At 38.6% G+C, this 18,573-nt stretch overlaps 1 protein-coding gene across 4 annotated transcripts in view; it reads right to left on the bottom strand.

The window, feature by feature from the left end:
• The window catches only part of RANBP6 (RAN binding protein 6), a 286,493-nt gene continuing 267,920 nt past the window's right edge, over positions 1-18,573 (bottom strand). Inside the window, exons 1-2 of one of the 4 annotated variants that reach the window (XM_060102177.1) lie at positions 3,718-4,775; positions 1-3,333 (exon numbers count right to left, since the gene is read on the bottom strand). In XM_060102177.1, coding sequence (XP_059958160.1) covers positions 1,267-3,333; positions 3,718-4,584 — 2,934 coding nt within the window. In that variant the 5' untranslated portion in view covers positions 4,585-4,775 and the 3' untranslated portion in view covers positions 1-1,266. Of the gene's footprint in view, positions 4,777-18,573 lie in introns of those variants that run through there. The other 3 variants (XM_060102178.1, XM_060102179.1, XM_060102176.1) reach the window with 3 other exon arrangements.

The raw sequence follows: 18,573 nt of genomic DNA, 5'->3' as shown, positions 1-18,573 counted from the left end.
TAACAGCTACCATTTATTAAGCACTTACTAAGTCTTAAATATTTACTAAATACGTCACATAGACAGTACTCATAATAGCCCCAGGAAATCCTGACAGATGTATTTGTTCTTAAATTTTGGATTAATAACTTGCTGAGTAGAAAGGTTTTTTTCTACCCTACAAAAAGCCTGACATTAAAGACCAACATTGCAATTTATATAATTAACCCTAGATTTACAGAACTGTTTTCTTACAATGTATATCTACTGCTAAATAATTTCTCAAAGCTGTTTTTCTTGTTTAAGGATTAAATTAATTTTGCTTCCCTTTCATGATCACAACAGAATTCTATTTAATGCTACTATATACTCTATTAAGAACTTCTCCAAAATAGAAATCTATTTAAGCCCCACTTTGAATCAGGGCTTCTCTTCTTGTTGAACTGCTTTGCAGGAAAAAATGGCATACATACACAATGCAATATTCTGCTCAAATACATAACACTGATTGACTCCCACAAATATTATTTACTATTTGTCAAACACTGTGTTACAGTATGCTACATGCTACCAATGTTAGATGTACCGGGATGCGCTTTTCAGTAACCATGGTCCTTAGAGTCCTGGATAACTTGAAAAAAAAGAGACTGGTCTAAGACTTCAAAGTTTTAACTCTCAGCTGGACACCTTGGGAACTAGAATATGGATATATCTCAGTCTAAGGAGGACATTATTAAAAAGTTCATATGTATTATGGAGAAAACTTCCCACATCCATTATAATATCTCAAATCTCTTTTCCAATTTCAGCATCCTCCCATTACTATGAAAAGTAGGAGTATTATCAAGGAGGAATAAGCCTGCCACTATATTCTTCACCCACAATTCCAAAGATGTTTGTCCTGGAAGTTCTCCTATCCCATCTTTGTGAGCTCTTAGCATCTTGTGGTAGGCAGCATGACATATTGACACCAAGTATACTGCTTGCCCAGCATCAATAATTCAGACAAACAGCAACAATTTATATACTTCACATCAACTACAGGAAAGGTGACAAACATTTTAAGACAACAGAAGCACAGGTTATCACCAAGGTCTGTGTTTAAGAGATAAAACATGCAAGGTAAACAGAGGCTATAACACTGACTAATCCTGGAGAAACATGGGGAAGGCATATAAACTGCTTAGCAGGAAGAGAAGAGTTCTCTCAATCATAATGGAATGCACTCACAAAACTTGTTCGGAGTTACTTTTATGGTGGATGATATTCAAATAATATTAAGGTGCTTCAGGCAAAATTTAGCAACTCCTGTAAGGCTTCCTGCTGCTCATCATCAAGCTGGGAAATGCATTCCAACCATAATTCTTCAGAAGTCTGTACCTGACGCACGACATTAGCTAGGCGTTTGGCACAAGGATCTTCATAGTTAATAGTCTCATTCATTTTTCCTTCTGCAATTACACTGATTATTTTTGGAAGATTGGAATTATTTGGACCAAGTACAACTGGGTGGTTACTTTCAATTAAGTCACAGAGAAAACTCAAAGTCTGAATAGCTTCCTCTTTATCCTCATGCAATGGAAGCCATGACAACCAGTGTGGAAGAACTTCATCTACATTTACACAGTTAGGCTTAAATCTCAAAATCTTCCCTACTGCTGAGATACAGTTCTCTGTAGCAATGACATTTTTTTTGGTTTTGGAATTTGCACACTTAATAACTTTTACCAGCAGCGGAACAGCTTCTGAACATAAAGAACGATAATCATCTCCACCAAACTGTGCCATAACACCCAGGCCATAAGCAGCAGCTTGCCTGACTTCAGGGTTGTTGTCTCGCATATTTAGTAGCATTGGCCACCGAAAATATTCTACATATTTAAATGAGGTTGGACTGCAGTGTTCTATGATATCATCAAATATGCACAATCCCCACTGTCTGTCTGGCCATGGCCTATTAGAACAAATTAGATTTACAATTAATGGAAGCAGCTGTTCAAACCACGGTAAAATCTTTTCCTTGTAAGTACTAAATAATGAGTGCAAAATATCTGATACTTTGGTCAGAATATAAACATCACATTCATCCTCATCTTGCAGAGACATTTCAACCTGTTGGTCATAGTTTTCTTCCTGTCTTTTAACCTGTCTCAGTTCTTGGTTTTTAAAGTGCCCTTCAAGTTTTGCTTTCAGTATTTCTCCCAGTTCTTCCAACTGTTCATCATTGAGGCACCCATCTCCCATTACTTCAATGGACTTTGCAAAAGAATTCATTATTTCTGAGAGTACATCTGTATCAGGTTCGGTCCCAATAGCCTTAATTAAAGGATCACATATGAATTGCCACATCTGTGCAAGATACTCTGGGCCACGAATTCTTGCACATTCCAGAAGAAAAGGCATGGACTCCGCTGCTGCCACTCGAACATTGTCATGGAAATAAAATTTCAGTAAAGGAACCATCAGTTTTACAACTTGTTCTGTATATTCCACAAATCCTTCCTTTAACTCCTTAGCATAATAAACCAACATTTGGCAAGCAGTTGCTTTTGCTTCAAGCCCTGAAGTCTTAATTCCGAAACTCTGCTGGTCTCCAAGATTTACAAATTGCCATCCATCATCATCACTCATATTCTCCACGTCTTGTGTGTCTAAGAGAGCAACGTCAGGTTTAGCTGAAGCAGTCTTAATAAGAGGCTCAATAACCAGTGGAAGGTACTGTTGAAAATCATTTCCAAGAATTTTACACATTCTGGCCCACGCTGAAATGATGTAAGAGGTCTGAGGGTCATCATCTTCCATATTATTTAAGTCTGATTGTGTTTTTAACAACAGTTGCATCACATTTGATGCATCTTGCATAAATTTTTCTTTCCCAACAGCAAGACCAACATGGCTAATGCACTCGATAGTTTTTCCTTTCAGAAGTTTGAGTTCCTTTTGAACAGCAAGCTCAACAATATGCTTTAGTGAGGGCATAAATATATCATAGTATGGAACAAATTTTTCTTCTATTGTATCTGCAACTGAGGCAATGGTTGTCACAAGCTGTTCTAAGGCCAACTTAGTTCCATTGCGAATCAACTCTTGAAGTTTAATCACCAAGATGGAATGTAGATTTCTCACCATACTATCCAAATATAGAACTAACAATGATTTGGGGCAGTCTTCAATAAAAATAATAAGCGCAGAAGCTGCATGTGACTGCACACGCTGATTACCTTGATTTTCCATGGTACGCAACAGAGCTGCAATCACCGTTTCATGGAATTTCTTTTGGAAGTTAGGTGCAAAATCTGTAGCCATCTGTCCAAGTGTAGTACAGGCTGCAGCCCTCACCCTTGGATGAGGATCCTGAAGAAAAAGCAAAACAGAGTTAACTGTTTCATCTAGAATTGATTCCATTTGCTGATGGCATCCTTCTCCAATAGCAGATAAGGCCATTAATCCAGCATGTCGATATTTCCAGTCAGGGCTCTGAAGCATCTGCATGATATGCTCCTTAGTCATTGGTAAAACAAGTTTTCCACCGAGCCCACAAGCCAGTCTGTCTAGTGCACTCTCAGCAGCAACTGCATTGCTGTCAAAATCATCTTCTTCCATTTCATCAGCATTTACCCAGTCCTCATCATCTTGTAGATCAACCATCATTGCCAATATATGAGGAACTGCCTGTGCAATAATATTTGTATGTTTTTTCAACATTGGGGTTGCAGTTTCAGACAAGGTCACTATTACCTCAAGAGCCAGCTGGCGTTGCAGATTACTAAGTCTAGAGTCTCCACATAACTTTAGACTCAATTGCAGAGTATCTTCTAAATAAGGACCCAAATATTTAGGTACAGTATCTGCAATCTCAACAAGGGATTCTAGCACTGAATCATCATCCTGGTAGCATGAATCATTCACAGCCTGTAAGATTCCAGGAAGCAAGTCTGCAAAGTCTTTGAAAAGAGCAATATTATTCTCATTAGCAAGTACAAATGCAGCTGCAGCTCTAGCAGATAATGTCCTGATTGCTGGATGTTCTTGATCTTGAATACACTGGTCCAACAACCGTTTGATGATATCCAAATCGTGTCGATCTTGGGTCCCAAAAATCCCAGGAAAGTGCCAGAAAACGTGAAGTGCAACTTCCCACAGAACCACATTTTTAGAGTAGATTGAATCAACAAGGAACTTCAGACCTTCGGGCCAGTGGTTAGTGCCATCCTCATCTATCAAATTCCTGGCCAGCACTGCAAAAATATCACAAAGTTTTTTCCTCATACTAGCATGGGTTTCTAACTTAACAGCCAGTATCAATTCAATCTTGACGTCCCTCTGAACATCAGAAGGCAGATTTGGATAGACTTCCTCAAACCCAGAGGACAAAAGCCGTCGTAGCAGGGCGGCAGCCATTTGTCTCACCTCATAACCTGCTCTTCTATTTCTGACGGCATCTAACAGGAATGTAGTCTTACACAGACCTGGGATATTTTCATAGATTTCCTCTGCTTGCCTCCGCACCATACAGCTTGGATTGATGAGGTTCTTCAGAAGCTGGTAAAACTCTTGCTTTCCCGACACGGTCGCCGGTACTCCGGCAGACCCGCACGCCGCCATCGCGTTCTGTCAAAGCGACCGCGACGCGGCAGGAGGGCGGGGGCCTGCGGCTCGAAGCAGTGACGTCACCGAGGCGCCGGCGGCGATGGGCGGGTGCGCTGCTTCCTCCCCTGCCTGGCCCTCGGTCTGGGCTCTGGGAAGGTGGGAGCGAGGGTCGCTCTCCACCTGTTTTCCAATCAGATGAAAATGCACCTACAGAGGAGAAAGAAAATGAAAGAAAAGTATGATATTGATTTATTAGAATGGGATTATGGATGACTTTTTTCGCCTTTTCTTTATTTCTAAACTATCTCTATTGTTGTTACACTGATAATTTTAAAACAGAGTACTCCTTGAAAAGCCGCTAAGTGAAAGAAGACGATCACAAAAGGCCACATGTTGTATGATTCCCTTTATATGAAGGTCTTAAATAGGAAAATCCATACAGACAGTAGATTAGTGTTTGGCAATGGCTAAGGGGAAGGGAGATAGAGAATGACGGCTGTCAGGGGGGTTCTTTCTGGGTGATGATAATATTGTAGAATTGATTGTGGTGATAGTTGCACAACTATATATATTTGATTATACTCAAAACTATTGAATTGTACAATTTAGATTGGTGAATTGTATGGTATGTGAATAATACCTCAAGAAAGCTGTTCATCAAATAAGTACAATAAAAGATAAAGACAATGATTACTACCCCACTATTAGGTGCGCAGACTCAGGTGTGTGTCGGAATCACTTGGCCTGTGGATTATAATAAAGAATGAGAAAGACAACTGAGTAAAGTATGATGAAAAGTGACCTGGGCTAGTAATCAGGAGACTAGAATTCTGGTCTTGTCTCTAAATTGATTTTGTATCCCTGGTCACGTCACTCAAGATTTTCTTTGCAAACTGTAAAATGCCTTTACAGTTTTTCTTTTAGTAGGAAGCTGCTGAGATTATTCTAAGAAATAAATGCTCCCGAGGCTAAATATTGTTTCTTTAATTCAAGCAGGTGTGTCAATCAAAAACAATGATCATTCCTCTAACAATGATTAGATCTTACTTTTGTATTGGCACCTTGCCATTCTGTCATTTTGACCATTATACAGGTTTGCAAGGTTGGAAAGATAGGTATAATACTAATCTTGGGTGAGAAATTGAAACTCAGGGCTGACTTTTGATGGATGAATATTTATTAACTATTTGAAGAAAGAGAAGAAGTTTCTAAGTAAAGGGAAGAGCTGTGTTCAAATGCAGAAAGGTCTGAGAGCCTAGTGTGATGAGTTCTGTCAGTATTTTTTGCTGGAGCATTAGACTTAAGGGTCTTGGGGATGACATAGGAGGCAGGAAGGAGGAAGACAAGAGTTATATAGAGGCCAGATCATGAAGAGTCTTGTATTCCATGTTAAGAAATTTGGCTTTTTTTCCCCCCTAAAGGTAAAGAGGAGCCTTTTAAGGATTTTACTCAAGGCTGTGAAATAATCCATTTTAAGAAAGATTATTTTGATGGCAATGCAAAAACTGAAGTGTGAAGACTGGAGGCATTTAGGAGGCCAATAACCTAGTTCAATTATGCTGAAAGTCTAAATCACAGCAGTGGTGGAGGGAAAGAAAAGAGGGCAAGGATTGCAGGTCTTAAGAAGTCATATCAATAGCACCATAGAGGGGAAAGAGAAGCCTAGGAAACCTCCCCAAGTTTTGGCCTGGGCATCTTGTTGGAGGTGCTGCAATTTACCTATTTCTTTACCTACACATGTATAAAGAACAGAATTAATGCAGACCAAAAGACTGCTAACTCTTTCTGGAGGAAAAAGAGGCTTCCCTAAGAAGGTGAGTCCCCAAATCCTTTTTGTTCTGTAGTTGCTCCCACACTCTATGGTGATGGTCATTGTTACAACAGTAAGAGTTAAACTGAATCCATTTTAGGAAAAATATTTGTTCTTTTATTTTAGAAAAACATACACAGATTTAAAATCTTAAGGTGTTTCCTCTCTAGCTTGCATAATTCTATTCTATTTACCTTTTGCATTGTTATTTCCCTCCCCCCCCCCAAGAAGCACACATAATAACCAAGGTTTCAAGACTGGACTTGAAGACTTGGTTAGAGTTGAACAACTTTATGAAATTTTGTAATTAAAATTGGCTTTTAAAATAGTTTGCACTGTTGAGAGGCCATTTAAGAATGTTTCCATAAGGTTACTCAACAGCAGACAATTCGAGTGTTTATTAGCAGCTTACTAAGTGAAGAAAGTGCAAAATAAGTTGCAAATTTCTTCCAAGATCTGAGAGATTTAGAGTCAAATGAGGGGTGTAGAATTAAATTGGACGTAGGGGGTAGAATTAAATTGGACATACTTGAAATTTTTTCAAGAATAATCCAGAATAAATAAAAATACAGAAAACAAAAAATACTATGAAGGCTCCTACCGATCTAAGATGGAACAATATGAATATCAAAAAGAATAATGCCTTCGATGGATTAAAAAAACTTTAAATATATCAACAGAAGTTCTGAGTTTCTAATACTAACAAAAGCCACCAACGCATTGATCATCTTTGGAGGATGCTAAGTCACCAACTGAAAATTGATAAAGAGGAATAATCAAGATTTTTCCTGCCTTTTCTGTACAAACTGTATTTCAGGATAACCAAATAGTTATCCACTTCTTCTTAATAGAATTCCAGATAAAAAGAGCATAAAAATGCTAAAATCAGAAAATTGCTGTGTTGTAACCCCAAATGAAATTATGAATGTAGGTAACAGTAACCAATGGATGCTAAAACCATTAAATGAAACATTGATTGGGAACTTAATAATAGAGGGATAAGGATGAAACCACCTGAAGTTCCTGATTAATCTTAATATTCTTAAAAGTGGGATAGGGGCTTCCCTGGTGGCACAGTGGTTGAGAGTCCGCCTGCCGATGCAGGGAACACGGGTTCGTGCCCCGGTCCGGGGAGGTCCTACATGCCACGGAGCTGCTGGGCCCGTGAGCCATGGCCGCTGAGCCTGTGCATCCGGAGCCTGTGCGTCCAGAGCCTGCGCTCCGCAACGCGAGAGGCCACAACAATGAGAGACCCGCGTACCGCAAAAAAAAAAAAAAAAAAAAAAAAAGTGGGATAAACCAGAAGTGTCATTTACATGTTCTCTTTCAGCTTCACATTCATACTTTCTCTAATTTGTTCTCTGATTCTGAGGTTAGGCTCTGCAAGCAAAATTTCTCCTTTCTCAGCTGGGTCCCTGATAATTTCCACCAATAGGAGCTGCTAGAGATTGGAGGATAGAAAAGGGACAGAAAAGAGATTGATCCTTCTTGTTTTTCCTTTTCTTGCCTGGATTGCCCTAGCAGTGGCCCTTCCTCCTGGTGAAAGCAATTTCCTCCCTCTTGCAGCCCAATCTCTTCTCTCTGCAGATATACCCACAGTAGCCTGGGGGCACTCCTTCCTCAGAGGTTTCAGCCATACCTCTGAACTCAAAGATACCAGTTCTGTTTTTTTGTTTGTTTGTTTGTTTGTTTTGTTTTTGCGGTACGCGGGCCTCTCACTGCTGTGGCCTCTCCCGTTGCGGAGCACAGGCTCCGGACGCGCAGGCTCAGCGGCCATGGCTCACGGGCCCAGCCGCTCCGCGGCATGTGGGATCTTCCCAGACCGGGGCACGAACCTGTGTCCCCTGCATCGGCAGGTGGACTCTCAACCACTGCACCACCAGGGAAGCCCAGCAGTTCTGTTTTGTTCCTTCAGCTTTAGGGATGGTAGCAGATCCTTCAGTTACCATCTTTTGATTACCTCAGTGCTATTTATTCACTCCTTCAGGTCTCTCACACCTGTGTAACCAATCTCTTAAATCTCCTCTTGAAGTACTTAGTGTGGTTTCTATTTTCCCACCTGGAACTTGACTCATTCATATACCAGGCATTAAGTGATGCAAAAACTGCAAAGTATTTTTATCTTAAATCAGGTTTATTAAGTTATAACTCATGTGCAATAAAATTCACCAATTATAAGTGTTTAATTAGGTAAGTTTTGACAGTCAAGTAACTATGACCACAATCATATATAGAATATTTTCATTATCCCAAACAGTTCCTTTGGGTCCCTCAGTAGACAATCTCCTTTCCGCACCCCTGGCTCTAAGCAACTACTAATCCGATTTCTGTTGCTATAGCTTTGTCTCTTCCAGAATTTCATATAAATGGAATTATTCAGTATGAAGCTTTTTGTGTCTGGCTGCTTTTACTTAGCACAATGCTTCTGACATTTGTCCACTCTGTTGCATGTTTGTTCCTTTTTATTCCATCATATGAATACACCACAATTTGCTTATGCATTCACCAATCGACAGACATTTGGGTTGTTCCCAGTTTTAGGTTATTATGAATAAAGTTCCTATGAATATACGAGTACAAGTTTTTGTGGGAAAATATGTTTTCATGTCTCTTGACAAATACTAGGAGTGAAATGACTTGGTCAAATAGTAAGTGTAGGTTTATAAGAAACTGTCAAATGCTTTCCAAAGTGGATGTACTATTTTGCATTTTGACTGAAATATATGAAAGTGCCATTAGCTCCACATCCTTGTCAGCATGTGGGATTATCAGTCTTTCAAGTTTTAGTCATTCCAGTGAGCATGTCTTGGTATCCGATTGTGATTTTAGTTTGCATTTCCCTAAATACTAACAGTGTGGATTATCCTTTCATGTGTTTATTTGCCATTTGTGTATCTTCTTTGGTGAGGTCTTTGTTCAAATCTTTTGCCCATTTTTCAAAAAATCTAATTTTTTTGTCCTCTTGCTATTGAGTTTCAAAAGTTCTTTAAATATTCTGGATACTAGTCCCTTATCAGATATATGCTTTCAAATATTTTCTTCTTTTCTTTTTCTTAACCATGCTTTTTGAAAATCAAAAGTTATTAATTTTGTTGAAGTTCAATTTATCATTTAAAAAATTTTAAGGTTTCTGCTTTTTATGTCCTATTTAAGAAATCTTTATCTAACTCAGGTTCACAAAGATTTCCTCTAATGTTTTCTTCTATTAGTTTTATAGTTTTAAGTTTAAAGATTTTACATTTAGATCTGGGATCTATTTCAAGTTGATTTTTGTATATGGTATGAGGCATGGGCAGAAGTTCATTTCTTTTTGCATATGAGTTTATAGTTGTTCCACTTTTATCTCACTGATTTGCCATCTTTGTTGAATATTAATTGACCATATACATGTAGTCTTATTTCTGAAACTTCTATTCTGTTCTATTAATCTATATTATTATTATTCCAATGCCGCACTGACTGTATTGATTACTATAGCTTTACAATAAATCTTGAACCCAAGTAGTTATAGTCAGTGGTTCTAAAGATCACTGAACACTGTAATTTTTAGAAAGTACTCTCTAGCCTTTAGTAAGTTTAAGATATTTTTAATCTAATTAAAGTCCATACATATTTGTGAATTTGAGTATAATTGGGAACTTTTTGCAATCTATACACATTGTGCATTTAAAAATTAAATAATGGACCAGAAAAAATGAGAAACAAATTTCTTCTTTATTTGTTTTCAATGTAAACTTATTGATTTAGAATAATACCTCAACTTTTTCACCCAGATCATCTCCCTCCCCTCCAAAAAATAGCTGAAGAGAAAGGTATTTCTGACACTTTGGGCTGTAACCTGAAGCAGCTTATGTTTTAACTTAAAATTTGAATGTAAATATGATGTTCCACTTGCTAATATTTTCAAGTTTTTTCATATGAAATTGTTTTCTCTCTAAGCTTTCCATTTCCTTCAATTATTCAACAAATATTCAATGAGAACCTACTATGTTCCAGGCACTGTGCTGGGACACTGTGGATACAATAGTGAAAAAACAGAATGCCTACCTTCATGAAGTTTACAATCTACTTTGGAACTCCTTAGCTCATGCCAGGAGGACCAGCCATGTTTAACCTGTGGTTTTATGGATTTCTCAGCATATTACCCCTTACGTCCAAGTATATGAGAAGCACAGTAGTAAAACACTGTTATCATCTTTAAGAATTGCATGGCAATAATTCAGAATATTAAAAGTTGAATAAAAACATCATGAATTGGAGAGAACAGAAAACTCACTGTGTGAGTACTGAACTCGCTTCTTTACCAGATGGTTGAAAATATGTATATTAGTACTTGCAGGTATTAATTGATTTAATTTCATAACAAATAAAGGAGGCTACAGATAGATTAAAATTTTTTAAAAATACAGATTAAATAACTGAGAGGAAAGTTATAATAATGATGGAGGATATCAACCATCCAGACATTTCATGTCATTTTGTTCTCCTAAAATTAGAATGTTTGGCTCCAACTCCCAGGGCTAGACAGAACCCAGCAGAAACAATGCCCAGGACAGAAGTGGTGAAGAATGAGAAAAGAACCAAAGTAGGAATCAGACTGGGCCCCACTACTCCAAACCATTAACTATAAACTGTATTAGCTGTAATTTTAATAAAAAAGACCAAGCAGACATATTAAACTAAACATATTATCTTACAAAGATAAAACACTCAGAAGAGTGTCTCTTTTATACTGCTACTACTACTACTATTACGGTTATAAGAATGAAAATATATCTGATTAATTAGAGACAATATTTTGTACAGTTTCTTGTATAATAGGCAAAATATAAATTATAAAAAGGACCTGTCCCACTGGGTAGTATACTTGGTAAGATCATCTTGAAAGATGACAAAACATTTTTATCTGCATTTTCAGTTGGTGTGAGAGGTAATCCTGACTTTTTAAGTAAGTTTCAGAAGTTGTACAGTCAGGAAGAAGTAATAATAATAATGATATAATAAAGAATAAATTATTTTTCCATTGAATTAGAACTTGTTAGTGTAAAACTGTCATTACTGTACTGATCTGTTTTGTAGCCATTATAACATTTTGCCTAATTTATCACTGTGTGTCTACTTTTAAAGGATTTATGAAAATCTGATATATTAGAATTATGAAGAGTCTAATTGGTTAAACTTGTGCTAGGGTGATCAACCATCCTGGTCTGCCTAAGACTGGGGTTTCTTGGAATGAGGAGTTTCAGTTACAGGACAGTCCCAGGCAAAGTGGAACAGTTTGCCTAACTTTCAATCAATTTTTAAGTAATGGAAAAATATCATTTGTAAAAAGTCATTAACTATAAAGGTTAAATTAGATTCAAGTTAAGCACTTCTGATAATAATCCTTTATAAGTGATGCTATGTACTTCATATGCATTTCATTAAGTATACATAATGTTTGGTTGTCCTACAGTTATTGTTACTAAGCTTTAAGTAGTGACTGCCTGATCTCTCCATTTTGTTTTTCCCGTTGAGACAAATAAGTTATCTTTGGGGTAATACTTTGACAACCTTCAAACTCTCCTTGCCTAAATCAGATATTTCATCAGGAGTGGGGAAAAGGCAACTATTCTTCTAATTCCATCATTTCTTCTATATTTGTAAGCTGGCATTTTTCTGTAATAAAGAACTCTCCCTCATGACCTGAGGCTATTTGGCAACTGTGAAGGAGTGCTTAATTCTTTCTCATTAATTATCAATTTTCAGAGTAGGGAGGTGAGTAATAGCCACCTCCAATCATGACAAATACAGTTGGTTTCTTATGTTTTGTTTGGCTTCTCTTTTTTGAATTGTCAAGAGCTGTGAAGAATCTGAGATTTTACGCTACTTCAAAGCTAACAAGTTAGCCTACCATAGTTTCATGGATGATAGTAAAAGATATGAAACTCTGCATCAGAGACAAAAAATAATTTGTTACTCACGGCCACAGCAGCAGTCAGAGAATCAGCATTTTTCACTGGCTCCCAGCTCCCAATTCCTACAGCATGATGCAAAGAGGGATAGATGCCAGCTATACACATCAAGGACTGTGTTACAGGAGGGAAACACTGAGCTTAGATTACAAATCTTTTATAACGGACAGTAGAGCTGACTGCTTTTTCTCCAGGGGGAGACATTATCTTTTTATTCTGGACAGTAATCATGCTTGCCCTTTGCTCCAGAGGGAGACATTATCTCTGTCTTCCAAGGCTATTCACTACACAAGCATACTTAATAATATAGTCCAGAATGTCTTTGCTCACAAGATGTGCAGAAATATGAGAGACCATGGGTATAGTTATTTGCTGGTTTTTCTCCATTGCTCCCCTCCCTCCTTACATTCTCTGCCCTTTTCTGTAGCCCAGGAGGCTGACATCTACAGACTGCATCACTCAGGCTCTCTTGCTCTCTGTCTTCTGGTTGAATTGGCTTATGAGAGGCATCAGCAAGAGATTGGGAAGAGGTGGGATAGGGTATTTAGTCCCCATCTCTCTGTCCTGTTCTTGCCCCACCTTGAGGCAGTCCTGGTACAGGCTGCATTCTACTGATACAATTCTTATAAGGAGGCCCTTTTTTCCAGGTTGCAAACTCTCTGTAGGTTCATTCTCTCCCATATCCCTTTTAGGCCTAAATATGGTAAAAGTGTATAAACGTTCCTAGACCCTGTGCTTTGTTGTGTTCTCTTAACCTTGCCCACATTTTTGTAAACAATCCTTTCAGCACACTCTCTTCAGTAACACTTTCTAAATATGTTTTCTGTTTCCTGCCAAGATCTTGATAAGAACTCATAGATTCAATTAATTTTAAAAGAGAAAAAAACTAAAATTAATAAAACCAAGGATTAGAAAGGTAGTTTAACAAAAAAAGAGACTTTTTACTTTAATTTAATTTAATTTTGGCTGTGCCACGCAGCTTGTGGGATCTTAGTTGCCCGATCAGGGATTGAACCTGGGCACTGGTAGTGAAAGTGTGGCGTCCTAACCACTGGACTGCAGGGAATTCCCAAAAAGAGATTTTAAAACATGAAAATATTATTATCCTCAACATGCTAATTTATGCAAATATATTTATACAAAAATATAAGATCAAAACCAATAAAATCCTTTTAGAATAATTTATAGAATGTGAAATTATTTGAAAAATAAAAGAATAAAAAATACAAAAGATGGGCTTCCCTGGTGGCGCAGTGGTTGAGAGTCTGCCTGCCGATGCAGGGGACACGGGTTCGTGCCCAGGTCCGGGAAGATCCCACATGCCACGGAGTGGCTGGGCCCGTGAGCCATGGCCGCTGAGCCTGCGCGTCCGGAGCCTGTGCTCCGCAACGGGAGAGGCCACAACAGTGAGAGGCCCGCATACCGCAAAAAAAAAAAAAAGAAAAGAAATAAAAAGATTTATATTCTACTTGATAAATGGCCAGAGCAGATGATTTATCAACAAAGAAATATAGACTATAAATCTTGATGGGAAAAAATCTCCAATTTGGGTAGCGATTAAAACAAAGCAAACTAAAGGCACAACCACATCTCCACATAACTATCTAAGATAAATTACAGGTACAACACAGCATTGGTGGACTGTGGGAAAATAAATCTATTGCTGGTGGCCCCTGTTGGAAAATAAATCTATTGCTGGTGACCCCTGTTGGAAAATAAATCTATTGCTGGTGGCCCTTGATTACTTAGCTGAGAATCTAGAATGGTGGTTAAAAAGTGTTTGATGCAGAAATTCCACTTTGAACAATAGATCCTAAGTGGATGATACAAAAGAAGACAAAAATGAGGTGCATATTTTTCACAATAGATGTATGTTAGAGTATTAAAAAAATTGAAAATAACCCAACAATGGGTAGAATAATTGTTAAATAAGCCATGATATTTTAAGATGTGTTGAAATGTTTCAGTAAGAAAAAGAGGATATATTATATGTACACACTACATATACTGTGTATAAAAATATGGCTCTATGTGCCTGGAGTGAGGGAGACTCTGGGAGAGACTTCCTTCCCAGAGGGCATCTCAGTGGGCCACCAGACGTGTGCCAGAGGGTTCTTCCCCTCATGCCAGGCTCCAGGACAAGCAGGTAGCCCTCTGTCACAGAGGGACAGTGGTGTATCTGTCCACTCTCTCTGTGCTGTGCCCTCAGGGTGGTGGCCAGCCAAGAACTGTCTCTCTCTTTGTTGCAGTCCCAGGAGACCCAAGAGTGCAGGCTCTGCTGGCCATAAGCCAAGTAATCTCGAGGTGTCCCCTGGGTGGCAGCCACAAAAATCTGGCGCCAGACATGTGTGCAGGTTCCTCTCCATGATCCAAAAGAAGACACAAATGAGGTGCATGTTTTTCACAGTAGATGTACCTTGAGTATTGCAAAATCTGGGGTCCTGTACTCTGGAGCATGGCAGAGGGAGAGCAGGAAGATAGCACCTGCCCTCTGGGGTCTCTGGAGAGGATTACAGTCAGCCCTTAGATGTGTAGATGTGTGTTTAACTACAGGCCTGCCCCTCAGGCTGCAGCTATGAAAATATGGCATCTGAAGTCTCACAGGTTTGTGTCTTGGCCAAGGTCACACAGCTGGGACATGATGGCAACAGCACACACCCGGGACAGGGGTGAGGGAACTGCTCCCAGATTTTACTCTACATTAGTTAAGGTGTGGTTCTAGGACATCCAGACTCATGCATCACAACTTCCTACCCGAATCTATGGAGAGATGTGACATGAAAGAAAGCACCTTGAACCTAAATGCAAATAGCAATAACCTCAGTTGTCAGAAAAGTGGTGAAATAGCATGGTGAAAGGAATGCTATGCACAAAAGCAGGTGGCAAGTTTTGCATGAGATCCCATGGCAGGTGAATCTCTGGATAACTCATTTATTAAACAGTGGACTCTATTATCAATGATACCAGCACCTTGGATGAGAATTCTTAAGAGTGCTGATGAAGCTACCACACCTCACAGATATCAGAAACCTACCACACAATCTCCTAGAGATTAGCCAACACAACAAGCCTAAATATAAGGGAAAGGTTAAAAAAAAAGTTCATTTTTCCAGAGACTTCTCAAGCAAAAGTATCTTCCTTTGAAAAAGGAGCACCCAAGACAACAGATTTCCTCAGTGAATTTAAATCCTATTTTAAGAACAGAATCGTCTAGACAGAACTGCATGTGGAGTATTCTTCCTACCATGATAACTGTAGCAATAACGTTGGAAAGACCAGCTCTATGCTTTGGACTTAGGTGGGCCCTCTTAAGGGTCCTTTTCAAATTCCTAAGCTATAGTTTTGGGAGTCATTTAACAGAAAGCTTTTACAGAAATTGTAGTCAATCATATTATAGTAGGTTTCCTATTATTCATCCTGGTCATTGTTTTAATAACAATAAAATGACAGACTGATAAGAAAATGTGGCTCTATGTTCTTTGGGTTCTTTTTGTTTTCCTGTAAAGTTTCTTAGATTTCTAACTTATTTTGAAGATGTTGATTTACATAGAGATTTAGTGCAACATTCTATGTTTGTGGCATTTACTTGGTCTTTACCTATGCATTTTTTTAAATGAAGAAAATGTATCAACAAAATTAATGAAAATGTTATACGAAGAGATAGAATAATGGCTGGAACAATGAGTATTCTTAGAGGACAATAAAAAAACCTTTTAGATTAGTGTCATTATAAATCATTCATTGACAATGGGAACAGAACCTTTCCTAGGCTCAGAGAACTTAGGTAACTTGTCTGAGGTCACACAGCTAGAAAGAGCAGAAGACTGGAACTTAGTCTTTTTGGCTCTCAAAATACCCCTGGTGTGGGAATGTACACCATTCAGAGTACAAGTAGAGGGGCTAGATCTTAAGGAAAAGAATGGACACTTCTATTGCAAAGGAGGAGAGCCTGAAAGAGAATGCATGTGAGGTAAGCTTGCAGTTGAGGTGGTAGGTAGGCAGTAACTGAATGACTTTTTTTAAAGACGATATCTCTATTTTCTTGGTGAGACTATTGGCCTTAAGTAAGGCAGTGAGTGTTTGAGGAAAAAATCAAAGGTTTTGGAGAAGCCATGGGAGTGAGGAGTGCAGGATAAAGGAGTTAAACAAAATAACTTTAAGAATTGAAAAGAAAAAAAAAAGAATTGCAAACTTTTCTCCAGTTGAGATTAGAAACCAGGAATCCACAGTGGCAACAATCCGTCAATTATACTGTAAAGTGAAAAAGGCAGGGTTCAAGGTCATTGGTTCAATTCCATTTTGTAAAACACCTATATGTGTGTATAAAACATGTGCAGGAAAATGTATAGTATATATACCAATTTGTTACAGTGGTTACTTCTAGGAGGTGAATGCCTTTGAGGTTGGAGGAAAGGACTTATACTTTTTACTCCATATATTTCTGTATGGTTTGAATTTTTGTAGCAATATATTCTTGCATTACTTGTATAAAAAATGGGGAATGTGATGGTCTGGTAAAGGCTTTAAGTTCCTGAGCATGTCTATGTTTCCATATAGATCATCTAGAGCCAATTATATAGTGACTTGAAGCTTCAGAGCCAGGAAAAGTCCTACCTGGCTCCTCACAGCACAGCTCACAGCTGCAGCAAAACCCACAAGGCTTAAAACAGAGCCAGCACTCTAGAATTAGTGGTATATGGTCCCACTGCTGCTGTGGTGGAAGATTCCAACTAACCATACTGCTTGCATCTGTCCATTAAAAGTCATTCAGACTCAGAGAAGATCTGGAAGGCTCATAAAATTATACTTTCCAGCTGCTGAAAACTGTGCTTATAGGGAATCTCCCTCTGGCTTGTGGGGGAGGTTTCCGGGTTCTGTTTTGGCATCTGTGATGAGTGAAAGTTGCAGAAATTTCATGACTGGCCCTGAATGTAAGTAAGTGCTTTCCTGTTTATATTTGTATCTCAAGATAAATCTAAAGCAACACCAGTTAATTTCTTGAGATATTTCTAGTCAATGCCGTTTTCCTGTGAAGATTAATCCTACAGAACAAGACAGATGGGAGATACCAATGACAAATGAACATTCAATAAGCAAGACTCTTCTTGATAAAGGAAACAGAAATTGAGGATTGAAGGCCAAGAATCAAAATTAAACTGTTCATCCTGATTATACAGCATTAATACTGGAAAGGACCTGGAAGGTAGAGAGATTCAAATTTGAGTTTCACCACTTAGGAGGTGTGAGACTTTGGGGAGAATTACTAAACTTCTTCAATCCACAGTTTGCTCATTTTCAATGGGGAATAATAAGACTTGGTTCACTGGGTCATTGTGACATCCAAATGAGACAAAATACAGAGGTTTTTTTGCAATATTAATTCATGTGGGATTTTTTTTCTATATATTTTCCCCATCTTCATTTTCCAAGAAGGTCCTTTGTGTATCTCTTCCTTGGGAGTTATTATAAGGAAGAAAGCTGTTGTTTGAAGACAAAGTTGTTTTTCCTATGTTTTGTGAAAGCTTAAACTCATCAAGGAGATTGTTTTAAGTATGAGTGGGGTAGGAGGGGGTGGGGTGGGTATCCTTACAAGGAATGAAATGGAACAGAGAGGAAGTGGACATTTCCCCCCAATTTAGGGAAAGGATGAAGAATGTTCCATGAGGATGGGGGAACTACTGTTCTTCTGGAAGTTGGATCTCCACAGGTGTGTGGAGTACATGTGAAACTATATGCTAATACCTGGCTCCCAGACCTGTAAATATTACTGTGCCCCAAAGGAGCACACTCCCATACTTGCATACTTCCAAGGAACTATTTGGGCTTGAGTAATGAGCATCTTAGTTGGTGGTCCAAAGTGTGGACCAAAGCCCAGAGTGGTTTCTCCATTTATTTTTTTCTTATAAAACCCATTGAACCTTTTGTTTAACTCAGTTGGATGGGAGTGTGTCTTTGCCTGTAGTCCCTTGAGATCACAGCTTGAGACAAAGGCTGGGGTGTAGGTAATTTATTTGAGAAGTAATCCCATGGAACAGGAGTTCAGCACAGGGAATGAGGGGGAGTCAATACAAGGTTGCATTATTGAATTGGTTACTGGCATGGGTTCAAATCAGAATTGTCCCCCCATAGAGGACTAGGAACAAGAGGGAGAACTGTTTATTCTTCTGCTCCTGCCTCCCACCAGTTGGGACATTAACCTCTCTGGTTTGCATGTATGTGAGAACTGAGCAGGCACCTATG

Source organism: Mesoplodon densirostris, chromosome 6, assembly GCF_025265405.1.
Source record: "Mesoplodon densirostris isolate mMesDen1 chromosome 6, mMesDen1 primary haplotype, whole genome shotgun sequence".
In the NCBI taxonomy this organism is placed as follows: domain Eukaryota; kingdom Metazoa; phylum Chordata; class Mammalia; order Artiodactyla; family Ziphiidae; genus Mesoplodon; species Mesoplodon densirostris.
The sequence above is the reverse complement of the archived record's forward strand: the minus strand, read 5'-3'. Positions and strand labels throughout refer to the sequence as shown.